Source organism: Rhinoderma darwinii, chromosome 2 (assembly GCF_050947455.1).
Source record: "Rhinoderma darwinii isolate aRhiDar2 chromosome 2, aRhiDar2.hap1, whole genome shotgun sequence".
NCBI classification, from domain to species: Eukaryota; Metazoa; Chordata; class Amphibia; order Anura; family Rhinodermatidae; genus Rhinoderma; species Rhinoderma darwinii.
The window spans coordinates 149,122,247-149,141,876 of NC_134688.1; the positions used below are offsets into that span (position 1 = coordinate 149,122,247).

Sequence of the window (19,630 nt, forward strand, 5' to 3'; positions counted from 1 at the left end):
ATAAGGAGCCCGCTAGAAATTCACTCATGGCAGCGTTCAGTGAGGAAAACCTGGACAACTTGATCAAGGGGCCACTTCAGAGCATTTGCGACCAGAGCGCCGGGGGCATTAAACTGTTGATTTCACCACTTGCATAGTCCAGCTACACATCCTACCCTGCATATAGCACTGTCAGCGTTATGATGCATTAAAATAAAAGCTATCAATTATAAAATTGTGAATATATGTACACAATTTATACTGCAAAGAAACATATTTGAGTTTCACCAAGAAAAAAATTCTACTCACGGCTGCGAACACTTCAGCCCCAGACTTCTGATGTAAATCAATTAAAGCAGATGTTAGGACCTGCAGCTAAGAATGCAGCTGAGCTTATACAACTCCTAGGAGAAAAGGGAGTTCTCTGGTAAGGACCCCAAGATCTGCTCTGGGAGGCGGACTACAGAAGTCTAAGTTTAAAGAGACTGTCACCACATTATACGTTCCCTATCTTGTACATGATGTGATCGGCGCTGTAATGTAGATTACAGCAGTGTTTTTTATTTAGAAAAACGATCATTTTTGACGGAGTTATGACCTATTTTAACTTTATGCTAATGAGTTTCTTAATGGACAACTGGGCGTGTTTTACTATATGACCAAGTGGGCGTTGTACAGAGGAGTGTATGACGCTGACCAATCAGTGACCAATCAGCATCATACACTTCTCCCCATTCATTTACACTGCATATAGCGATATAGCTATATCGCTATGTGCAGCCACATACACACACATTAACGTTACTGCAGTGTCCGGACAGTGAATATACATTACTTTACCTCCAGCCAGGGCGTGATGTGTATTCGGAATCCTGTCACTTCTGTAGCATCTCTGGGATATTTACAGCAAGGCAAGCCTAATCTCGTTTGAAATGACAGGTTACATCATAATATCGTGAGATTACTCTTGCTATGCTGTAGTGTCAGGATTGTATTAGCGAAGTGTCAGAATTCTGAATACACATCACGTCCTGGCTGGAGGTAATTTATATTTATTGTCAGGACACTGCAGTAACGTTATAGTGTGTTTATGTGGCTGCACATTGCGATATAGCTATATCGCTATGTGCTGTGTAAATGAATGGGGAGAAGTGTATGACACTGATTGGTCACTGATTGGTCAGCGTCATACACTCCTCTGTACAACGCCCACTTGGTCATATAGTAAAGTTGTCCATTGAGAAACTCATTAGCATAAAGCTAATACAGGGCATTACAGCGCCGATCACATCACGTACAATATAGGGCACTTATAATGTGGTGACAAACTCTAAGGAATTTTCAATGGGCCATAATGCAGGGATGCGAGTGACATTTTAAAGACGCCTGTAGTTTAAAGCATTTTTAGTGTCCTTTTTTAAAATTGTGTCTTTTTGTACATGCGTTTTTGAAGTTATATTCTTATGGAGAAAAGTGTGGAAACAAAAAACCGCCATACCATCAGCATGCTGTATTTGAATAAAAAAATAGATTAAAAAAAAAAAAAAACTACTGACAATAAACGGCACAAACCAAGAATCCATGATTGTAGACATTTTTTATATTTTGCTATAGACGGTAAATTCGGTTTCAGTGTTAAGCTGGCCATACACAAGATTAACCCCTTAACGCTCCAGGACATACTATTGTCATGGTAACTGCATCCGTCGCGCTCCATGACATAATAGTATGTCATGGATGAAACACGGCCCCGTTCGCGCAGGGCGCATTCATGAGCTGTGATAGCTGCTGTTTCCGACAGCAGGCTATCACAGCTCAGTGTGCAGGGACCGATCGCGGTGGTCCCTGCAGATTAACCCCTCAGAAGCCGGGTTCAATAGCGATTGCGGCTTCTTAGGGGTTAAACCGGCATTGACGCCCCGCTACATGATAGTGGGCGGCGATGGCTACTATGGCAACCAGAGTCCTAACAATGGATTCTGGCTACGCCATCGACGGTAGCCTAGTGGGTCCTGACAAAGTCAGGACCTACTATGCTTGCTGTCAGTGAGTAGCTGACAGCTCCAATACACTACGCATGTAGTGCAGTGTATTGAAATTGCGATCAGGGCCTCCTGCCCTCAAGTCCCCTAGTGGGACAAAGTAAAAAAGGAAAAACAAAGGAAAAAAAAAAAAAAAGTGTGAAAATAAAAGTTTTAAAAGTGATAGGGGAAAAGGGGGGGATTTTTACTTATCAGTCTATTATTATTAAAATAAACAAATAAACTATACATAATTGGTATCGCTGCGTCCATAACGGCCCGAACTACAAAATTATTTTGTTATTTATCCCGCACGGTGAACGCCATAAAAGAAAATATTAATAAACCATACCAGAATCACAATTTTTTGGTCACTTCACCTCCTAAAAAATGGAATAAAAAGAGATCAAAAAGTTGCATGTACCTAAAAATACTGATTGGAACTGCAGTTCGTTACGCAAAAAACAAGTCCTCGCACGGCTTTATTGATGGAAAAATAAAAAAATTCTGGCTCTTAGAATAATTTAACACAAAAAGTAAATGATTTATTACAAAAAGTATTTTATTGTGCAAACGCCATAAGACATAAAAAAAAACTATAAACATATGGTATCGCCATAATCGTATCGCCCCGCAGAATAAAGTGAATGTGTCATTTATAGTGCACGGTGAACGCTGTAAAAAAATAGAATAAAACAAATAGTAGAATTGCTGTTTTTAGTCACCAGTTTTTATTATATTTTTAAAAGGCGTGGTGACTAAAAAACAGCAATTTTACTATTGTTTTTTTATTCTATTTTTTTACAGCATTCACCGTGCGCTATAAATGACATTCACTTTATTCTGCAGGGCGATACAATTACGGCGATACCATATGTTAGTTTTTTTTATGTCTTATATCGTTTGCACAATAAAATACTTTTTGTAATAAATCATTTACTTTTTGTGTTAAATTATTCTAAGAGCCATAACTTTATTTTTCCATCAAGTATGAGGACTTGTTTTTTGCGTAACGAACTGCAGTTTCAATCAGTACAATTTTTAGGTGATCAAAAAGTTGCATGCACCCCATGAAAACTACAATGAATTCCTCAAGGGGTATAGTTTCCAAAATAGGGTAACTTTTGTAGGGTTTCCACTGTTTTGGCACCACAAGACCTCTTCAAACCGGACATGGTGCCTAACAAAAAGGAGGCCTCATAATCCACTAAGTGCTCCTTCGCTTCCGAGGCCGGTGCTTCAGTCCATTATCACACTAGGGCCACATGTGGGATATTTCTCAAAACTGAAGAATCTGGGCAATAAGTATTGGGCTGCATTTCTCTGGTAAAACCTTCTGTTTTACAGGGGGAAAAAAAAAATGGAATAAAAAGGATTTTCTGACAAAAAAAAATAAATGTAAATTTCACCTCTACTTTGCTCTAAATTCCTATAAAACACCTAAAGGCTTAATAAACTTTCTAAATGCTGTTGTCAATACTTTGATGCCTCTAGTTTCTAAAATGAGGTGTTTGATAGAGGTTTCTAATGTATAGGGAGGTAATTCCTCGCTTCTTACTTTATACTGACAATGAACTGTGCCCACCCCGAGATTACCCCAGTTTTAACCGTTTGTATAAACGGAGACCCCTATTAGACCATTTCAGTGCCCGGTTTTCCCAAGCATACACCCCCCCCCCCCCCGAGAATTGCATTTCTATTGATGAGTCCATGGTACATTTTAAAAAGGGAGGCTTCAATTCCGCCAGTACCTGCCGAGCAAGAGGGCGAGGTATGGCGTGAAGATGTATAAGCTGTGCGAGAGTGCATCGGGGTATACTTACAAATTTAGGATATATGAAGGGAAGGACACCAGTATTCAGCCCCCAGAATGCCCCCCCCCCTTACTGGGAGTTAATGCAAAAATTGTCAGGATTTGGTGCACCCGCTGCTGGACCAGGGTTACCACCTGTACCTGGATAATTTTTATACCAGTGTCCCACTCTTCAAATGCCTCGCTTCCAGAAGTACTGTGGCATGCGGCACTGCTAGAAAAAAATATGAGAGGCCTCCCTAAAACACTGCTTGGGCAAACACTCAGAAGGGGTGAGAGCAGGGCACATTCTAGCAGGAACATATTGTGAGTCAAGTACAAGGACAAGAGAGTTGTCCTTGTATTGACAATAATACATGGCCACATCAGTACCCATGTGCCAGTACGAGGTACCAGTACAGAGACCCCCAAACCAGACTGCATCCTGGACTACAATAGGTACATGGGAGCGGTGGACTTGTCAGATCAAGTCCTGAAGCCCTACAGCGCCATGCGGTGTGGTATAAGAAGCTGGCCGTGCAAATCGAACAGATGGCATTGTACAATGCGTACGTGCTACGTCTATGTACTGCCAGAGGGGTACTTTCCTGGAATTTCAAGAGGTGGCTATCAAGAACCTAATCTTTAGGGACCAAGAAGGGGGACACCCAGTACTTCTGGAAGCGAGGACACACGCATCGTACCAGGGCAACACTTTCCAGGAGAAGTTCCCCAAACTGGCAAGAAGGGAAAAAGTCAAAAGAGGTGCAAAGTCTGCTATAAGAGGGGGATAAGGAAGGACACAATATACCAATGTGACACGTGTCTCGAAAAACCAGGGCTCTGTATGAAAGAGTGTTTTAAAATTTATCATACATCCCTTGATTTTTAATCTACCCCAGTTTTACTTACCCTGATGCACTCTGCACAGCTTATCCCGCTCATCTTTCCCTTCTGGGCCCTGCTGTGTGCCCAGGCAGCTGTTAACAGCCACATTGGAGGGTATTGCCATACCCGGGACAATCCACATTACAGTTTATGGGGTGAATGCTCACTACACCTCTAGATGAATGTCTTAAGGGGTGTAGTTTTTAAAACGGGGTCACTTCTCGGGGGTTTCAACTGTACTGGTACCTCAGGGGCTTCTGCATACATGACTTAGCACCAGAAAATCCCCAGTAGGCAAAATGGTGGTCCTTTCCTTGAGCCTCCCCCCCATGGGCCCAAACGGCAGTTTATCACCACAACTGGGATATTGCCGCACTCAGGACAAATTGGGCAAGAAAATGGGGTATTTTATTCCTTGTGAAAATTTTAATTTTTTAGCCAAAATGACATCTCATTGGAAAAAAATTACATTTTTGTTAATACACAGCCCAATTCAAATAAATTCTGTGTAAAAACTGTGGGGTCTAAATGGTCACAACAACCATAAATGAATTCCTTGAGGGGTGTAGTTTCCTGCACTCAGGAGAAATTGGGCAACAAAATGATGTATTTTGTTCCCTGTGAAAATAAGAAATGTTGATGAAAAATTACATTTTATTGGAAAGAAAATTCATTTTTTAAATTTCACAGCCCAATTCAAATATGTGCTATGTAAAAACTGTGGGTCAAAATGGTAACAACAACCATAAATCAACTCCTAGTGGGGTGTAGTTTCCAAAATGGGGTCAGTTTTGGGGGATTCCTACTGTTTCGGCACCTCAACACCTCTTGCAACCTGGCATGCTGCCTAAAATATATTCTAATAAAAAAAGAGGCCCCAAAATGCACTAGGTGCTTCTTTGTTCTGGGGCTTGTGTTTTAGTCCACGAGCACACATGTTGGACATTTCTAAAAACTGCAGAATCTGGGCAATACATATTTAGTAGTGTTTCTCTGGTAAAACCTTCTGTGTTACAGAAAAAAATTGAATAAAATTTAAATTCAGCAAGAAAAATTAAATTTGCAAATTTCACATCCACTTTGATTCCTGTGAAATGCATAAAGGGTTAAAAAAAACTTCTAAATGCGGTTTTGAATACTTTGAGGGGTCTAGTTTTTAAAATGGTGTTTTATGGGGGTTTCTAATACATAGGCCCCTCAAAGCCACTTCAGAACTGAACAGGCACCTTAAAAAAAAGGCTTTTGAAATTTTCTTAAAAATATGAGAAATTGCGGTTTATGTTCTAAGCCTTGTAACGTCCAAGAAAATTAAAAGAATGTTCAAAAAACGATGGCAATCGGCAAGTAGACATATGGGAAATGTGAACTAGTAACTATTTTTGGTAGTATAACCATCTGTTTTACAAGCAGATGCATTTAAATTCAGAAAAATTCTATTTTTTCAAAATTTTCTCTAAATTTTGCAATTTTTCACCAATAAACACTGAATATATATATCGACAAAATTTTACCACTAACAAAGCCCAATGTCTCACGAGAAAACAATCTCAGAATCGCTTGGATAGGTTTAAGCATTCCGAAGTTATTACCACATTAAGTGAAATATGTCAGATTTGAAAAATGGGCTGAGCCTTATGGCCCAAACTAGGCTGCGACCTTAAGGGGTTTAAGACGTCCGAAAAGGCCAACTTTGTCTATTTCGGCCGACTATCGTTTGCAAGATTAACACAAACTATCGTTCGACTTCTGTCTGCCAAGAGTATGGTTAGCCAAATTGGAACATTTCGTCCATTGTCAACCGAACCTACCAAGTGTATAGCATGATTGGTCCATCATTTACCACTTTGCACAGGCACCAGAGAGTCAGTTTAAAAAAAATAAAATAAAAAAATAAAAACACTGACTCACTGATCGGTCAGTTTACTCTATTATGTTGCTGGCGCGATCGCATTCTGGATTATCAAAGTCCTATGTGTATGGTTAGCTTTAAAAAGGTGAACTTTCCCTTTAATTAACAAATATGCATCTATTTAGGCTTCAAACTTTCTTTGCCATAGCAAATGACTTATTTAGCTTTCAGAGGCTGAGTGCCCCTGCATCATTGATTTTTACATTTTCCACTAAAAAAATAGAAAAGTAATTAACTAAAATTGAGGATTTAGGCTATGCAAGAGATCTTTTCCAGTTCTCTCTAGATCTGCCAAAAACTGATAAGTGCTCTTTAGACGTTAAATGTAATTCCCAGTCCCATGACCATACATTGTTTCTTGCACATTAGATGAAGGTGATATTAGTCATTTGAATTATTTACTCTGAATAGATCCAACATTCTGGGCCGGTTCATTTATTTATTTATTTATTAAAAAAAGGCTTTATTTATACTTTTACAATACGACAACCATTATATTATAAGTGTAGAAAGCAACACAATCAACTGAACTGGTTGGCTAGCAAAAATCCACTTTTCAGAGGAAGAACAGTATATCATTATATAATAGTTACCTCCCATGGGAGGAGAGTGGGTACAGAAGGGGCATGCTGACATGAACAACCAAATCGGGTCAAAAGGCATACACACAACACAGCCATACCACAAACATCCATACATTCCACCTGACTCAACCCAATCCCGGACAGCTACTCCTAGCAAGGTAAGGCTGTGATCGTGATTTCAGGCGTATTCAGCCATTTGGACCAGATTTTCTCGAACTTCGAAGGACAGTTCCTATAAATATACCATTTTTGTTAGAGGGGTACATATTTATAAATAAGCTGAAGACAATATGCAATATTTGGAACCTCTGTTGCCTTCCACAACATAATAATGACTTGTCTGGCAGAGAAGGCAAATCAAAAAGAAAATCTTATAGTATCCTGGCACTACCTCATTTATGATCCCTAGCAAACAAAATAAAAGGGACTAGAAGCGTAGGGAACGTAAAGTGATCGGGGAGAAATTCAACAACCGCTGACCAAAAAGGGCAAGAATTTAGGGTATAGCCATACACTGAAAATACGGGCCAACATCAGATTGGCACCTAAGCATGTATCAGAGTTAGCAATACCAATTTTTTTTCAGACATACTGGGGTATAATAGATTCTATGTAGAAATCTGGACTGAACAAGGAAATCCCTAGCACTCACAGCAGTATCAAAAGAAGGATAGTGCCACCTCCCGCCACTCTTCATTCGACAACTCTGGGACATCACCACTCCGTGCCGAGAAAGCCCTACTGAAGGGACGAGGTCCCACCGATTGCAATAGAGAGTATATTGAGTCAGAGTTTTAGGGAGGTCCTCGGAGCCCAAGTGGTCCTCCAACTTAGAGTAAGAGAAGTCAGGTGTTCGGGACCCAAATTTGGCCACACACACAATTTGCAATTGTAGGTAGTGAAAGAAAGCATGTTTGGATAGACTAGATCTATCCCTAAGATCCGAGAAAGACACTAATCCAGTATTCACAGACTAAAGTTGGCCCACAAAATTAATCCCGGCCCCTGCCCACAGTGAGGGTTGTCCCATAATGGAGTTTCTTCCACACTCTGGGAACCGTTTGAAATGGCAGGTCCATAGAGTATGGCAACAAATATCTATATAAAGAGTTGGTGAGGCTCTCATAAAAGCTCACGAGCGTCCCTGTAGCGGCGTTGCCCATATCATTGTTAATCCACCAAAGTTCATATACCAATTGTGAGGCAAGATGAAAAAAGTAGTGGTGGGGTGCTGCCATCCCACCCAGGGGCATAGGTACTTGGAGAAGGGCGAGGGCAAATCTGGGTGGGACCGCCACACCAGTAAAAGGAGCGTAGGGTACCATCCATACGTTTAAAGAACCGTTTTGGGAACAGTATTGGGCACGCATGGAAGAAATACAGGAACGTGGGGAGATGGAACATTTTAAACAAATTGATTCTACCATATTGCGATAACGGGAGATAATGCCACGGATTTAGTTGATGTTCAGAGGCCTCCACCAGGGAATCTATATTGAGCACACGAAAATCCAGCAGGCTAAGAGAAATTAAGATCCCGAGATACTTAAATTGGGGGGTTATCACAAGGGGGACTGCCAGAATCTGCCTAGGGCAGAACCCAGGAAACAAGGGGAACAGGACCGACTTGGGCCAATTCACCAACAACCCAGAGAAGGTACAAAAAGGTCTCTGCAAGATCCAGTAAAGAAGCCAGGGAAGGACAATCATACGTTAAATAAACCAAGATATCATCACCATAAAGGGAGACCTTTTCAGTAAGGGAACCTCCAACAATGCCTTTGATGCTGGAAGCTTGGTGAAGGGCTAGTGCTAGGGGTTCGATGACAAGAGCAAATAGCAGTGGGGAGAGTGGACACCCCTGCCTGGTGCCACGTTCAAAGGGATAGGTTATCGAGATGTCCAGGTTTGTTCTGACCGGAGCCAAAAAAGGGAGGTATATAGTAGTTTAACAAAGGCAGTAAACCTAGGGCCAAAGCTCAAATTGAGACAAGAGTACCCAAAGATACTGCCATTCAACAGTCTAATGCTTTACGAATGTCTAGTGACAGCGCAAAACCCAGAGCTGAAACATGACGTGCAGCAGCAATATTTAGAAATAGCCTCTGTATATTAATATCCATGCCCTTAAACGGCAAGAAACCGGTTTGGTCTGGGTGTATAAAGGGATAGGATAAACTTTGTTCAGTCTCATAAAAATAGATATATTGGCTATGTCCGAATTAAGGAGGGAAGGAGGGAAATGGGCCGGTAGGAATCAGGCAGGATTGGATCCTTCCCTGGATTCAACAGGACAACTATGAGCAGCTCTCACATAAAGGCAGGCAATGTGCCACATTCTCCAGCTGCTGAATATAGCTCCAAAAGTCTAGGCACCAGAGTATCCGAGTCAGTTTTATACCAGTCACCCCCCAAACCATCAAGACCAGGTAAAGACTGAATCGCAGTAGTAATATCCTCCTCAGTAATCGGGGCATCCAGTTCAGAGGCCTGTGAATTTGAGAGGCACCACAGCGGTACGTTGCCTAGAAAACCCGGGACTACCGAGGAGACACATCCTTGTTAACTATAAAGGGTACAATAGTAATGACGAAAAACTTGGTTCATTTCTTTAGGAGTAATATAAACAATACCATCTAACGACATCACAGATTGGAAAGAAGAGCAAACACGCTCAGAGCATGCCATATATGCAACCAATTTGCCATTTTTGTCCCCATATTCGAATTTGGAAGCCTCTATGGACAAACGTTTTTGGGTTTGCTCTGTGACTAGAGTGTGCAGATCTGAGCTTTTGCCATTACGCCATGGAGACACTTTGGGGAACAGCCAAGTACTCTTATTCAGCCCTCTGTACATCTGCCGCCAATAAGGCCTCTGTCTTTATGTGAGCACCGCTGCCTCGCCACCCCCCGCTATAAAGGCCCCTCTGATTGTGGCTTTAAACGCATCTCACTTAACTAAGGGGTAGGTGTGTGAGGAGTTAGTCTCCCAATAATTGTCATGTGCCCTAGATACCAGTGTCTTCACCACAGGGGGAAGTCAAACAGGCAGGATGAAGTCTCAAAACCGAGTCAGCCGGAGGGCCTGCCTGAAAAGTTCAGCAAAGGGCAGAGTGGTCTGATATACCCTAGGGTATAAAGTCTATAGACTTAATTGCCAGCAGGGAATCTGTGGGAGCCCAAGCATGGTCAATTCTAGAGAACGTTTTAAGTGACGTGAAGTAATAAGCATACGGTCTATTTAGCGACAATTTCCAACGCCTCACCTCAGTAAGGTGTAGGGTTAGAGACCAGGAGTTAAGATGTGCAGAGGCCGAATCAGGACCATCAGTTCGATCCATAGAGGCGTCAGGTACAGCATTAAAGTCTCCTACACAGAGGACGACGACACACTAGGAATTGCATAAGTTTACCAGACAGCAACTTTTGTAAACTAGGATCTAGAGGAGGAAGAACATATAAATTCACTATAGTAAAAGCAAAACCGTGTAACATACAGCGTATGATGATATACCGTCTGAAATCGTCACAGGCAACCTGTAGCACCTCAATAGAAAGGCTTTTTGCTATTAAAATGTATACTCCAAGTGAGTAGGTAGAGTAAGTGGAGTGATATCCTCGGACGACCTTAAGGGAGAGGATCTTCTGCCCAGTCAAGTGTGTTTCTTGTAGGCATATAATGTTCTGATATTGCTTCTTAAAATCCAGAGCCACTGCTCGTTTAAATTTAGTATTTAATCCCCGCACATTCAAGCTCAAAACTTTAATTAGTACCATAGCATCTTTAGAGGAGGTATAAGTGCCTACAACCATTCACGACAAAGGGGGGGGGGGGCGTGTGTGAGTCAACAGGACACAGCCATCATACAACATAAACAATACTAAACAAAAACATTCCCAACTGAAAATGTAGAAAAAGCGAAAAACTCCATGTCCAGCATAAAGTGTAGACACATACCCACTAACGATTTTGAGAAAAGTAGTCCCTGACTAAGCAACTAACATCTAGAAGCAGAGTCCCTGAGACCTGACCCTGAATGAGAAAATTACAAGTAGAACAGAATCCTTGACAATCTCGCATTACAAAGGCATTCCACCAGTCATCCGAATGGGGAGAAGTTCTGGAGATCTGCTCATGGTGAGAGGACCACCCTGCCAGGTAATGGTAAAGCAGCTTCCGCCCACGTCAAAGCCTCATCTGGAGCCTCGAAGAATCTAGTGGTAAGGCTATCCACAACCCTTAACCTGCCCGCATACAACATGGCATGTTTGTAACCCTTCTCACAATCTCTTGCGGGTCTCCATAAATTGCGTACATTGCTTCCGTATAGTTACCGAGACGTCCTGATAGAAGGAAACGTTGTCCATTGAAAAGGATGTCCCCTTTTTATACAGCTTGAAGAATGGCATCCCTGTCTCGAAAATGTAGAAGACAAGCCAGTAGTGGTCTAAGAGGACCCCCTGGAACCCCGGGCCGAGCAGGAACACAGTGCGCCCCTTCAATGGTGTGGTATGGGGAGAAAGTCTTTGCATTCAGAAGAGATTTAGGCCAGAGTTCCAGGAAGGTTACTGGATCCGAACCCTCCGTTTTCTCCGGAAACTCAACTATACGGATATTGTTACACCTCAGACTGTTTTCAAAGTCATCAGCTCTATCAATTGAAACAGAAGTCTGCCCTTTAAGATTAGCGATTTACTCAGGAATAAGATGCAGCACGTCCTCCAAATCAGAGATCCTACGCTCCGTTTCGGTAATACTCTGTCATTTCTTTACGCCATGATATGCAAAAGATCAAAGTCCTGCCTCCACTCATCCACCTTCGTGACGAGCATGGACTGACTGGAGTGAATAGCCATTAGTAATTTCGCAAATTTAATATCCATATGTGAAGATGCAAGATATGGCTCATGTGGAGAGAGCGGCCGCAGGGGACTCATGGATCCCTCAAACAGTGATAAGAACTAGGTCCTGGCATAGATAACCGTTCAAGCTTTTTGCTGCACTAGATTGTACTTGGGATAAGTCAGGATGATGCGCCGTCCTATTCAAGGCAGACAATGATGAAAATCTTGATTCCTCCACCACAAACTCAGAGGTGTCTGGAACCCCTGGGCAAAGATTTGCTGCCCCCCTTCTTTCTTCCACCTCCCATGACCACTCCAATAAAGATAGGCAGGTATCACTAGATGTGAATATCAGTAATCCAGAAGTAGAGTCTCGAGAGGGGGGTGGGGAAGGGTTGGTTTCATCTGCAAGATCCTCTCTGCCAGATCGTATGGCCCCTGAATCAAGATGGCGCCGGATGGCGGGAGAACGCCTGTTGACAAGGCACTGCAACTCCGGACCTCACCAACCACCAAGGAAGACAGCTGAGATCCGGCAAGTAGGAGGAATAGTCGTTACCTCTTTGCTACTCCAGTGCGGGCTTCGTACGGAACAGGCCAACGTGTCCCGCCAAATCACCTTCCTGAGCGCATATAAGTACCATGCAGGGAAAAAAACAAGATGGAAGTTCTCTAGACGTGCTGCAGACTTTCCCATCCGTGAATTCCGGTTACAGGAGGGAGGATGGCTGTGTTCTTGGCAGGATTATATTTCATGGTTCTCGGGAGCTCCACACCACACGCCCGCCCAAGTCAGCATCCAGCTACGCCCCTGGCTGCATTCATTTTTTCATTTACATGTGTCAGAGCTCGGATTCTCAGAGGGTGGAATCATAGGCAGTTTTTATTCTTTTTGGATCTACTACTGTGTTTGTCTCATCAAATACTGAATGTGTTATTCCAGGCCATGGCCCCCTGCACACGTAGTGAATTTTCCGTCCGGATTTGCATAATCTCATCACCATGCTGGTTAACATTTCCCGCATGGAAATCAGAGCATGCTGTGGATTTCAAATCCACAGTATGCTTACGTTGTTTTGGCTGTTCACAGCGGCTTTTAGCCTTTTCAAGGTAGAAGGGTGAAATCCATAGCAAAATCCATAACATGCGGATTATGCTGCAGAAAATCCACAATGCGTGTGGGTGCCCCTATACAGCGCGCTAAACCCCCGGAATAAACAAAAGTTTAAAGGATATGTACACATTTGTGGTTATTATTTTTTTATTACTTTATAGTCGTAACAAAGTACAAATATACCCTGTGTAATCTGACCCAGATTCTTGTGCATACAGACGCCAACTGAGGGCCCTTAGAAGTTTACTACATACGATTTATACACTGAACAATAGCCACAACATGGTGTGAGAAGTGGGATTTTTTTTTCATGGTTTTCAATTCAACATTGGCAGAATGTCAATGGATTATTCAGCAATATACACAAAAGACTGCTACAATAATCTAAAATCGCATATTTACACATTAGTAAGAGAAGACCAAGTCACGAGATCCTACATAAGTGTTCATTTAACGGATTACAACACTGCACCCTGATCAGTAAGGTTTGACTATGTAACTTGTTCAGTTTTAAGGAGTTCAATAAATTTTGAGCCACAAAGACAGTTGTGCATATTATTTGTTTTAGGGTGTACACGTGATATTGAAAGTGAGAATACTGCTAGATATGATAGTGAGAACTGAATGCATTCTATTCCCCTGTGCTTGGATAGTTGGTGTGGTTGTAATGATTTCCTTCTATGCATCATCGCCAAAAGATGAAAGCTTCAGAAAAATGGCTGTTGTGGCAATGGCAGGTACTCGTTCTCCCTTTAGTACAATAAACCACTAGAATATCTTGAGGTAATGGGGGAAGAGCCTGTATGTTGAGAATGGAACAAACTGGTAGATTTCACACCTTAAAGAAAATGCTAAGGGAAGAAATTTGGTTAATAGATGTGTATAAGAGAACCATTATGAATGCTTTCATTTTTTTTTCAAATATCAATTAGAAAACCAGGATAAAAAAAAAATAAAATATATAGGTATGTTTACAGACTGGGGTAAACACTTGTAAAATACAAATGCTTATTTTGCTGTATTAGGTGGTATAATATACACTCATTGCCATGGGTCTTAGATGTGCTCGTCCCAGGTCTATCTTACCCTTATAGAGGTTATGTCATGTGACCATTGCAATGTCACATGACAACAAACCCAGTACGACATGTTTGATCAGTTAGCATAGTAGTTCTTTACAATTGTGTTCCCCTAAAAGCAGTTTGATTGTAGTTAATAAAAAGCAACATTTGGGAAATAAAAGCATGTGGCATAGGTTATACAGCAGTTTTAAATAAATCGAATTTAAAAAAAAAATAAAAAAAAAAAGTGCTCTTTCTACAGTAATCTTAGAGAGGAATTTCTAAAAACGCACTCATTCGATACGATTTCACTGTGGTTTTTCCAAATGCTACAAAACCTGCATGTGTGAACATACCTTAACACTATTAAGACCCTTTCAAACGGCCAATGATCAGGCAATCGTTGATCGGTGCTAGTTTTCACTGCCCATGTCGAGCTGTGTAAAAGGAGCCTTGGACAGTACTATTCGTGCTATAGTTAAGGAGATCCATTACAACATCACATTATTGATCTGTATTTACTCAGCACTGTACTAGCGAGACCCAAAACTATCCAGCTTATTAGTTAAACCTGTCAGTCATCTTTTAAAGGGAAAGGAGAACACATAAGAATAGACTTCTTTAAGAGGAAGGAAACATATCTGCTGCAAATGAGATGAACTAAGAAGTTCCAAGTAAGCCATTGGTGAGACCAATCACCCCAGTGGAAAGATCAAGTGCAAGAACGAATGTGTGAGCTCCAGAAAGTACTGGGGTTTTGCCATTTTCCTTTCTAGTGTGAAAGGAAGACTAAATACCTTTTTTCTTGTCCCGCTTATGCTTTAGTTGTGCTGGTAGAGCTCTTAGTCTGGCTAGAGCCTGCTCTCGGTGGTTCATGAAATTAACACCAGGAAATACAAAGGGGCCTGGGGAGAGACATTTTGCACATGCATGGGAAAACTCAAAAAACAAAAACAAAATTTTAAAGGAAAAATGAGCAGAACCAAAAATGGAAAGCAATGACAATAGAATATTTAATAGAATTCCTTAGATTAATGCATTACATAAACCGTGTTACACTTATGTGACTAGATTGGCGTCGATTCTGATACTCTGCTATAACAATTTAGTGCATCCCCTCCTAAAAGGTCACCAATAGCTCAATATTGAGATGTTTGAAGGAAAAAGTATACTTAAAACGAAATGCACTTGTACATCTGTAATCGCAGCATGCACCCTTTAAACACATGTTTACTGTTAGAATATCAGAATGTAGAAAAAAACAAAAAAATGACTAATGTCAAGATTCTAAAATAGCAAATTTAAAAAAAAAATAAAAATAAAAAAAAATAATCAGATTGACTGGCAAATACATGATAACAAATGGTACCATGCAAAGTATTATACCAGTCTCCAAATAAAACAAGGACATTTTTTTTTTTTAGACAACCTTTATAAAATGCTGGTAAGCGTATAGATTACAACAAAAGGGGTCCAGTCTTAAAATGAAGAAAAGCACTATGAATGATGGAGGACATACACCAGATAAATAGGACATGGCAGAGGAAAGAGAGGAGTAAGTTTAAAAAAAAAATAAAAAAATACCCAATCTTAGAGCACAAGAATTACAGAAAGAGTTTCCTATTTATGCACCTAAATAAAAGGTCCACCATAGTAAATGCCACAACAAGGTTTTAAAAAGATAAATTATAAAAAAAACCACAAATAAGGTCTCTCCATCATCACCTCTCCTATACACTGAGGTGTAACAGTATTCATGTTAGGCCTCGTTCACATCAGCGTCTGGTTCCATTAGACCTTTCCGTCAGAGGAACCAATGAACGGAAAAATGAAAACCATAGCTTCCATTTGCATTACCACTGATTTCATTAATAATGCTTCCATTGCAAATGATTTCCGTTTGTCTCCGTTCCGTAAGATTTCCATTTTTTTGGGCGGAATAGCGCAGTCGACTAAGCTATTGTGAACACAAAAAAACGGAAACATTACGGAACAGAGACAAACGGAAGCCATTTGCAACGGAAGTATTACCATTGAAATCAATGGTAATGCAAACAGAAGCTATGCTTTCCGGACACAGGATCCTCTGACGGAAGGGCTTCACGGAACCAGATGCTGATGTGAACGAGGCCTAACGTATGTATTCATGGTTTTGTGGGTGCTACAAGAAATTAGAGATTTGAGAAATCAATGCGGATGAGATAGTTTTGGAATTAAGGTATATTTCAGTGAAAATGTGGTCAATATTTTACATCCTTTTTTTTTCTTCTTAAAGAGACTGTCACCACAGTAGAAGTGGCCTATCTTGTACATAATGTGATCGGCGCTGCAATGTAGATTACAGCAGTGTTTTTTTATTTAGAAAAACGATCATTTTTGACGGAGTTATGACCTATATTAGCTTTATGCTAATGAGTTTCTCAATGGACAACTGGGCGTGTTTTACTTTTTGACCAAGTGGGCGTTGTGGAGAGAAGTGTATGAAGCTGACCAATCAGCGTCATACACTTCTCCCCATTCATTTACACAACAGATAGTGTTCTTACTAGTAGTGTGCAGTCACATACTCACACACTAAAGTTACTGAAGAGTCTTGAGAGTTAATAGACATCACGTCCAAGCAGGACGGGATGTCTATTCATCACTGCATACACTTCTTTAACGTTTAGTGCGGGAGTAAATGACAGCAAGCGTAATCTCGCGAGATCACGCTGTAAATCATGCTTGCTGTCATTAACTCCCACACTAAACCTTAGAGAAGTGTCGGCAGTGATGAATAAACATCCCGTCCTGGTTGGACGTGATGTCTATTAACTCTCAAGACTCTTCAGTAACTTTAGTGTGTGAGTATGTGACTGCACACTAGTAAGAACACTATCTGTTGTGTAACTGAATGGGGAGAAGTGTATGACGCTGATTGGTCAGCGTCTTACACTTCTCTCCACAACGCCCACTTGGTCAAAAAGTAAAACACGCCCAGTTGTCCATTGAGAAAATCATTAGCATAAAGCGAATTTAGGTCATAACTCAGTCAAAAATGATCGTTTTTCTAAATAAAAAACACTGCTGTAATCTACATTACAGCGCCGATCACATCATGTACAAGATAGGCCACTTATAATGTGGTGACAGAGCCTCTTTAAGCCAAAATCAGTAGTGCACCCAAAAAAAATAAATTCAAAATACAAATTAAATCTACACTAAGTTCGATGGTTGCAAGACGACTCAAACAGTAAGGACAATGAGGGGTTGCCACCATTCGTATATAAAGGGAATTGGTCAGCAGGTTTGAGGCCTCAAAACTGCTGACAGTGCGATATAGGGGAGAGCATTGGTACATACCTTTTATCTCGGTCATGAAATAGCTGCGATCGCAAGTATCACTGAGGTGGGAACTTGATGTGGAAGTGCTTCTGGCTTCTACTCATTGCACGCTGTGAACCCTGCCCCCTCTGCGTGATGACTAGCTGTCTCTTGAATGGCCTCTGGAGCAGCCACTCAGAGCAGAGAGTGACCGCCGCGTCAAGAAATTCAAATGTTGGTTTCTTGGTCATGCAACTTGCTCTGTCAGCAGTTTTGAGACCTCAAAACTGCTGACAACGGCTTCAGTACAAATATTACCGCAGTCTTAACGCAGCATTAGGAAAAGCCACTGGTCTGCTTTCTTAGAGGCATCAGTGAAGGTACCGATGTAATGACTCGAACTTGCGTGTTAACAGATAAACTCTAAGTCAAGCTCGTAATCACTCCTAAAGACACCATGACAGGTGCACAATTTATCCACACTATTTACTTTCTATGGGGCTGACGGAGATAGCCGAGTACAGTGCTCCATTCAAAGAGGAGAAAGGGACACCCCCATTCTGGCGATCAGTGGGAGTCCAAGTGGTCAGAACCCCACCGATCTAGAAGTTAGCACCTATCCAGGTGAAAAAACATAGAAAAACTTTTCGCTACACCTTTAAGTTTATGACTAGATTTTTACTCTTATTGTTCCTCCTCCAAGTAATCCACTCTTATATAAGTTGGGCAAAAAACAACATGTCCATCGAGTTCGATATATTTTTCAGAATCACTTGTACATCATTCTATGGCAAGTTATTTATAACCCTCTATGCCATTTGTCATTATATAAGCATCTATCCCTTTTTGAATGCGGTCATTGTATCTGCCATTACAAAACTAAAGAACCATTTCCTACATTGAGGTTATTCATTAAATAGTGAATAGAGGTAAATAAGGAATTCAATGTTCTTACTTTGCCCTGGCGACTCGACGGTCTGTACAGTATATCCCAAGTTACCAACCTACTGAAATGTTCCTAAATGTGTATTGATAAATACAGTAACCAGAAATATTCAGTCTAATGCACCCCTTTCCACACTTTTTACTTTTTCTTGTTAAGTAGGTGACATCCTGGTCATATAACATATAATATCCAGACTTGTGGATAGAATGTGAACTATAGATCCTAAATTGCAAATGCATAAATGATACTATTTACTGGTAACCGTTATTTTAGAAATAAATTCTTCGTATGCATTTCACTTATAAGTATGATTATTATTTTCTTCACTATGGAGCCCCTATCTTCTAATGAAATTAAGTTTTCATAGCATCAAACCACTGCTGCAGCCAGTAAACGAAGACCAGTGGGGGCACCCAGGGATTTGCTGCTAAAGAAGCTTTCAAAGGTGAATAAAACTAATTTTGTTATTTTATACTATATTCAGTTTGTTTTTTTGTTCAAAACGAAGACCCCTTTAAGCGTATGGACGTAATGCCTGGCATCGTTTATACTAGTAGGTTGTGTAATGGGTGGTACACTAAGTGGAAGGATTATAGAAGTAGTTGTAGGATAATACAAAAATTATATTTCACTGAGGGATTAATCACCCAATACTGCCGTACCTGAATACTAAACCCCTACATAGTTTCTCACAAAATATGAAGCCGTTGTTTGGAGTAGTATATACAGTTACCTACAAGTGCAATGAAAATACTTCACAACTATTAGCAGTTTTCAGGAAAATCGCCATACCTAAATTTCCATTTGGTTTATTATTTCCTAAAAAAAGAATAAAATAAAATAAAATGTAATGCAAAATAAAAATTCTGTGCATACAAAGCAAAATGGTAAAAATAGTTCTTTCTTGCATGAGTAAATTAAAAATGGCAAACAATCTCTCAGATTCACGTCTTTTCTCAATGACTTTGCACTGCTCTGGAGTCATTCCATTAGTACATAAAATTTACAAACATGTTTACCTCTTCCTTCGTCTATTCTGTGCCTCCGGTTAACCCTTTGCCTTTTGTCTTCTTGTCGTAATTGAAGGTGCTCATCGATGTTAACACCTGGCACAGGCACAGCTGTAACAATTCAAGAATCATATATGTAGCACATTAGTATTATAATGTTGTAGAAAATCTCGATC

At 40.7% G+C, this 19,630-nt stretch overlaps 1 protein-coding gene across 15 annotated transcripts in view; it reads right to left on the minus strand.

Annotated features, from left to right (window-relative positions):
* The window catches only part of MYCBP2 (MYC binding protein 2), a 291,950-nt gene that overhangs the window by 192,805 nt on the left and 79,515 nt on the right, over positions 1-19,630 (minus strand). For 13 of the 15 annotated variants that reach the window (XM_075852355.1, XM_075852367.1, XM_075852366.1 and 10 more), the window contains exons 17-19: positions 19,464-19,565; positions 19,237-19,263; positions 14,993-15,100 (exon numbers count right to left, since the gene is read on the minus strand). In XM_075852355.1, coding sequence (XP_075708470.1) covers positions 14,993-15,100; positions 19,237-19,263; positions 19,464-19,565 — 237 coding nt within the window. The remainder of the gene's footprint in view (positions 1-14,992; positions 15,101-19,236; positions 19,264-19,463; positions 19,566-19,630) is intronic. The other 2 variants (XM_075852359.1, XM_075852361.1) reach the window with 2 other exon arrangements.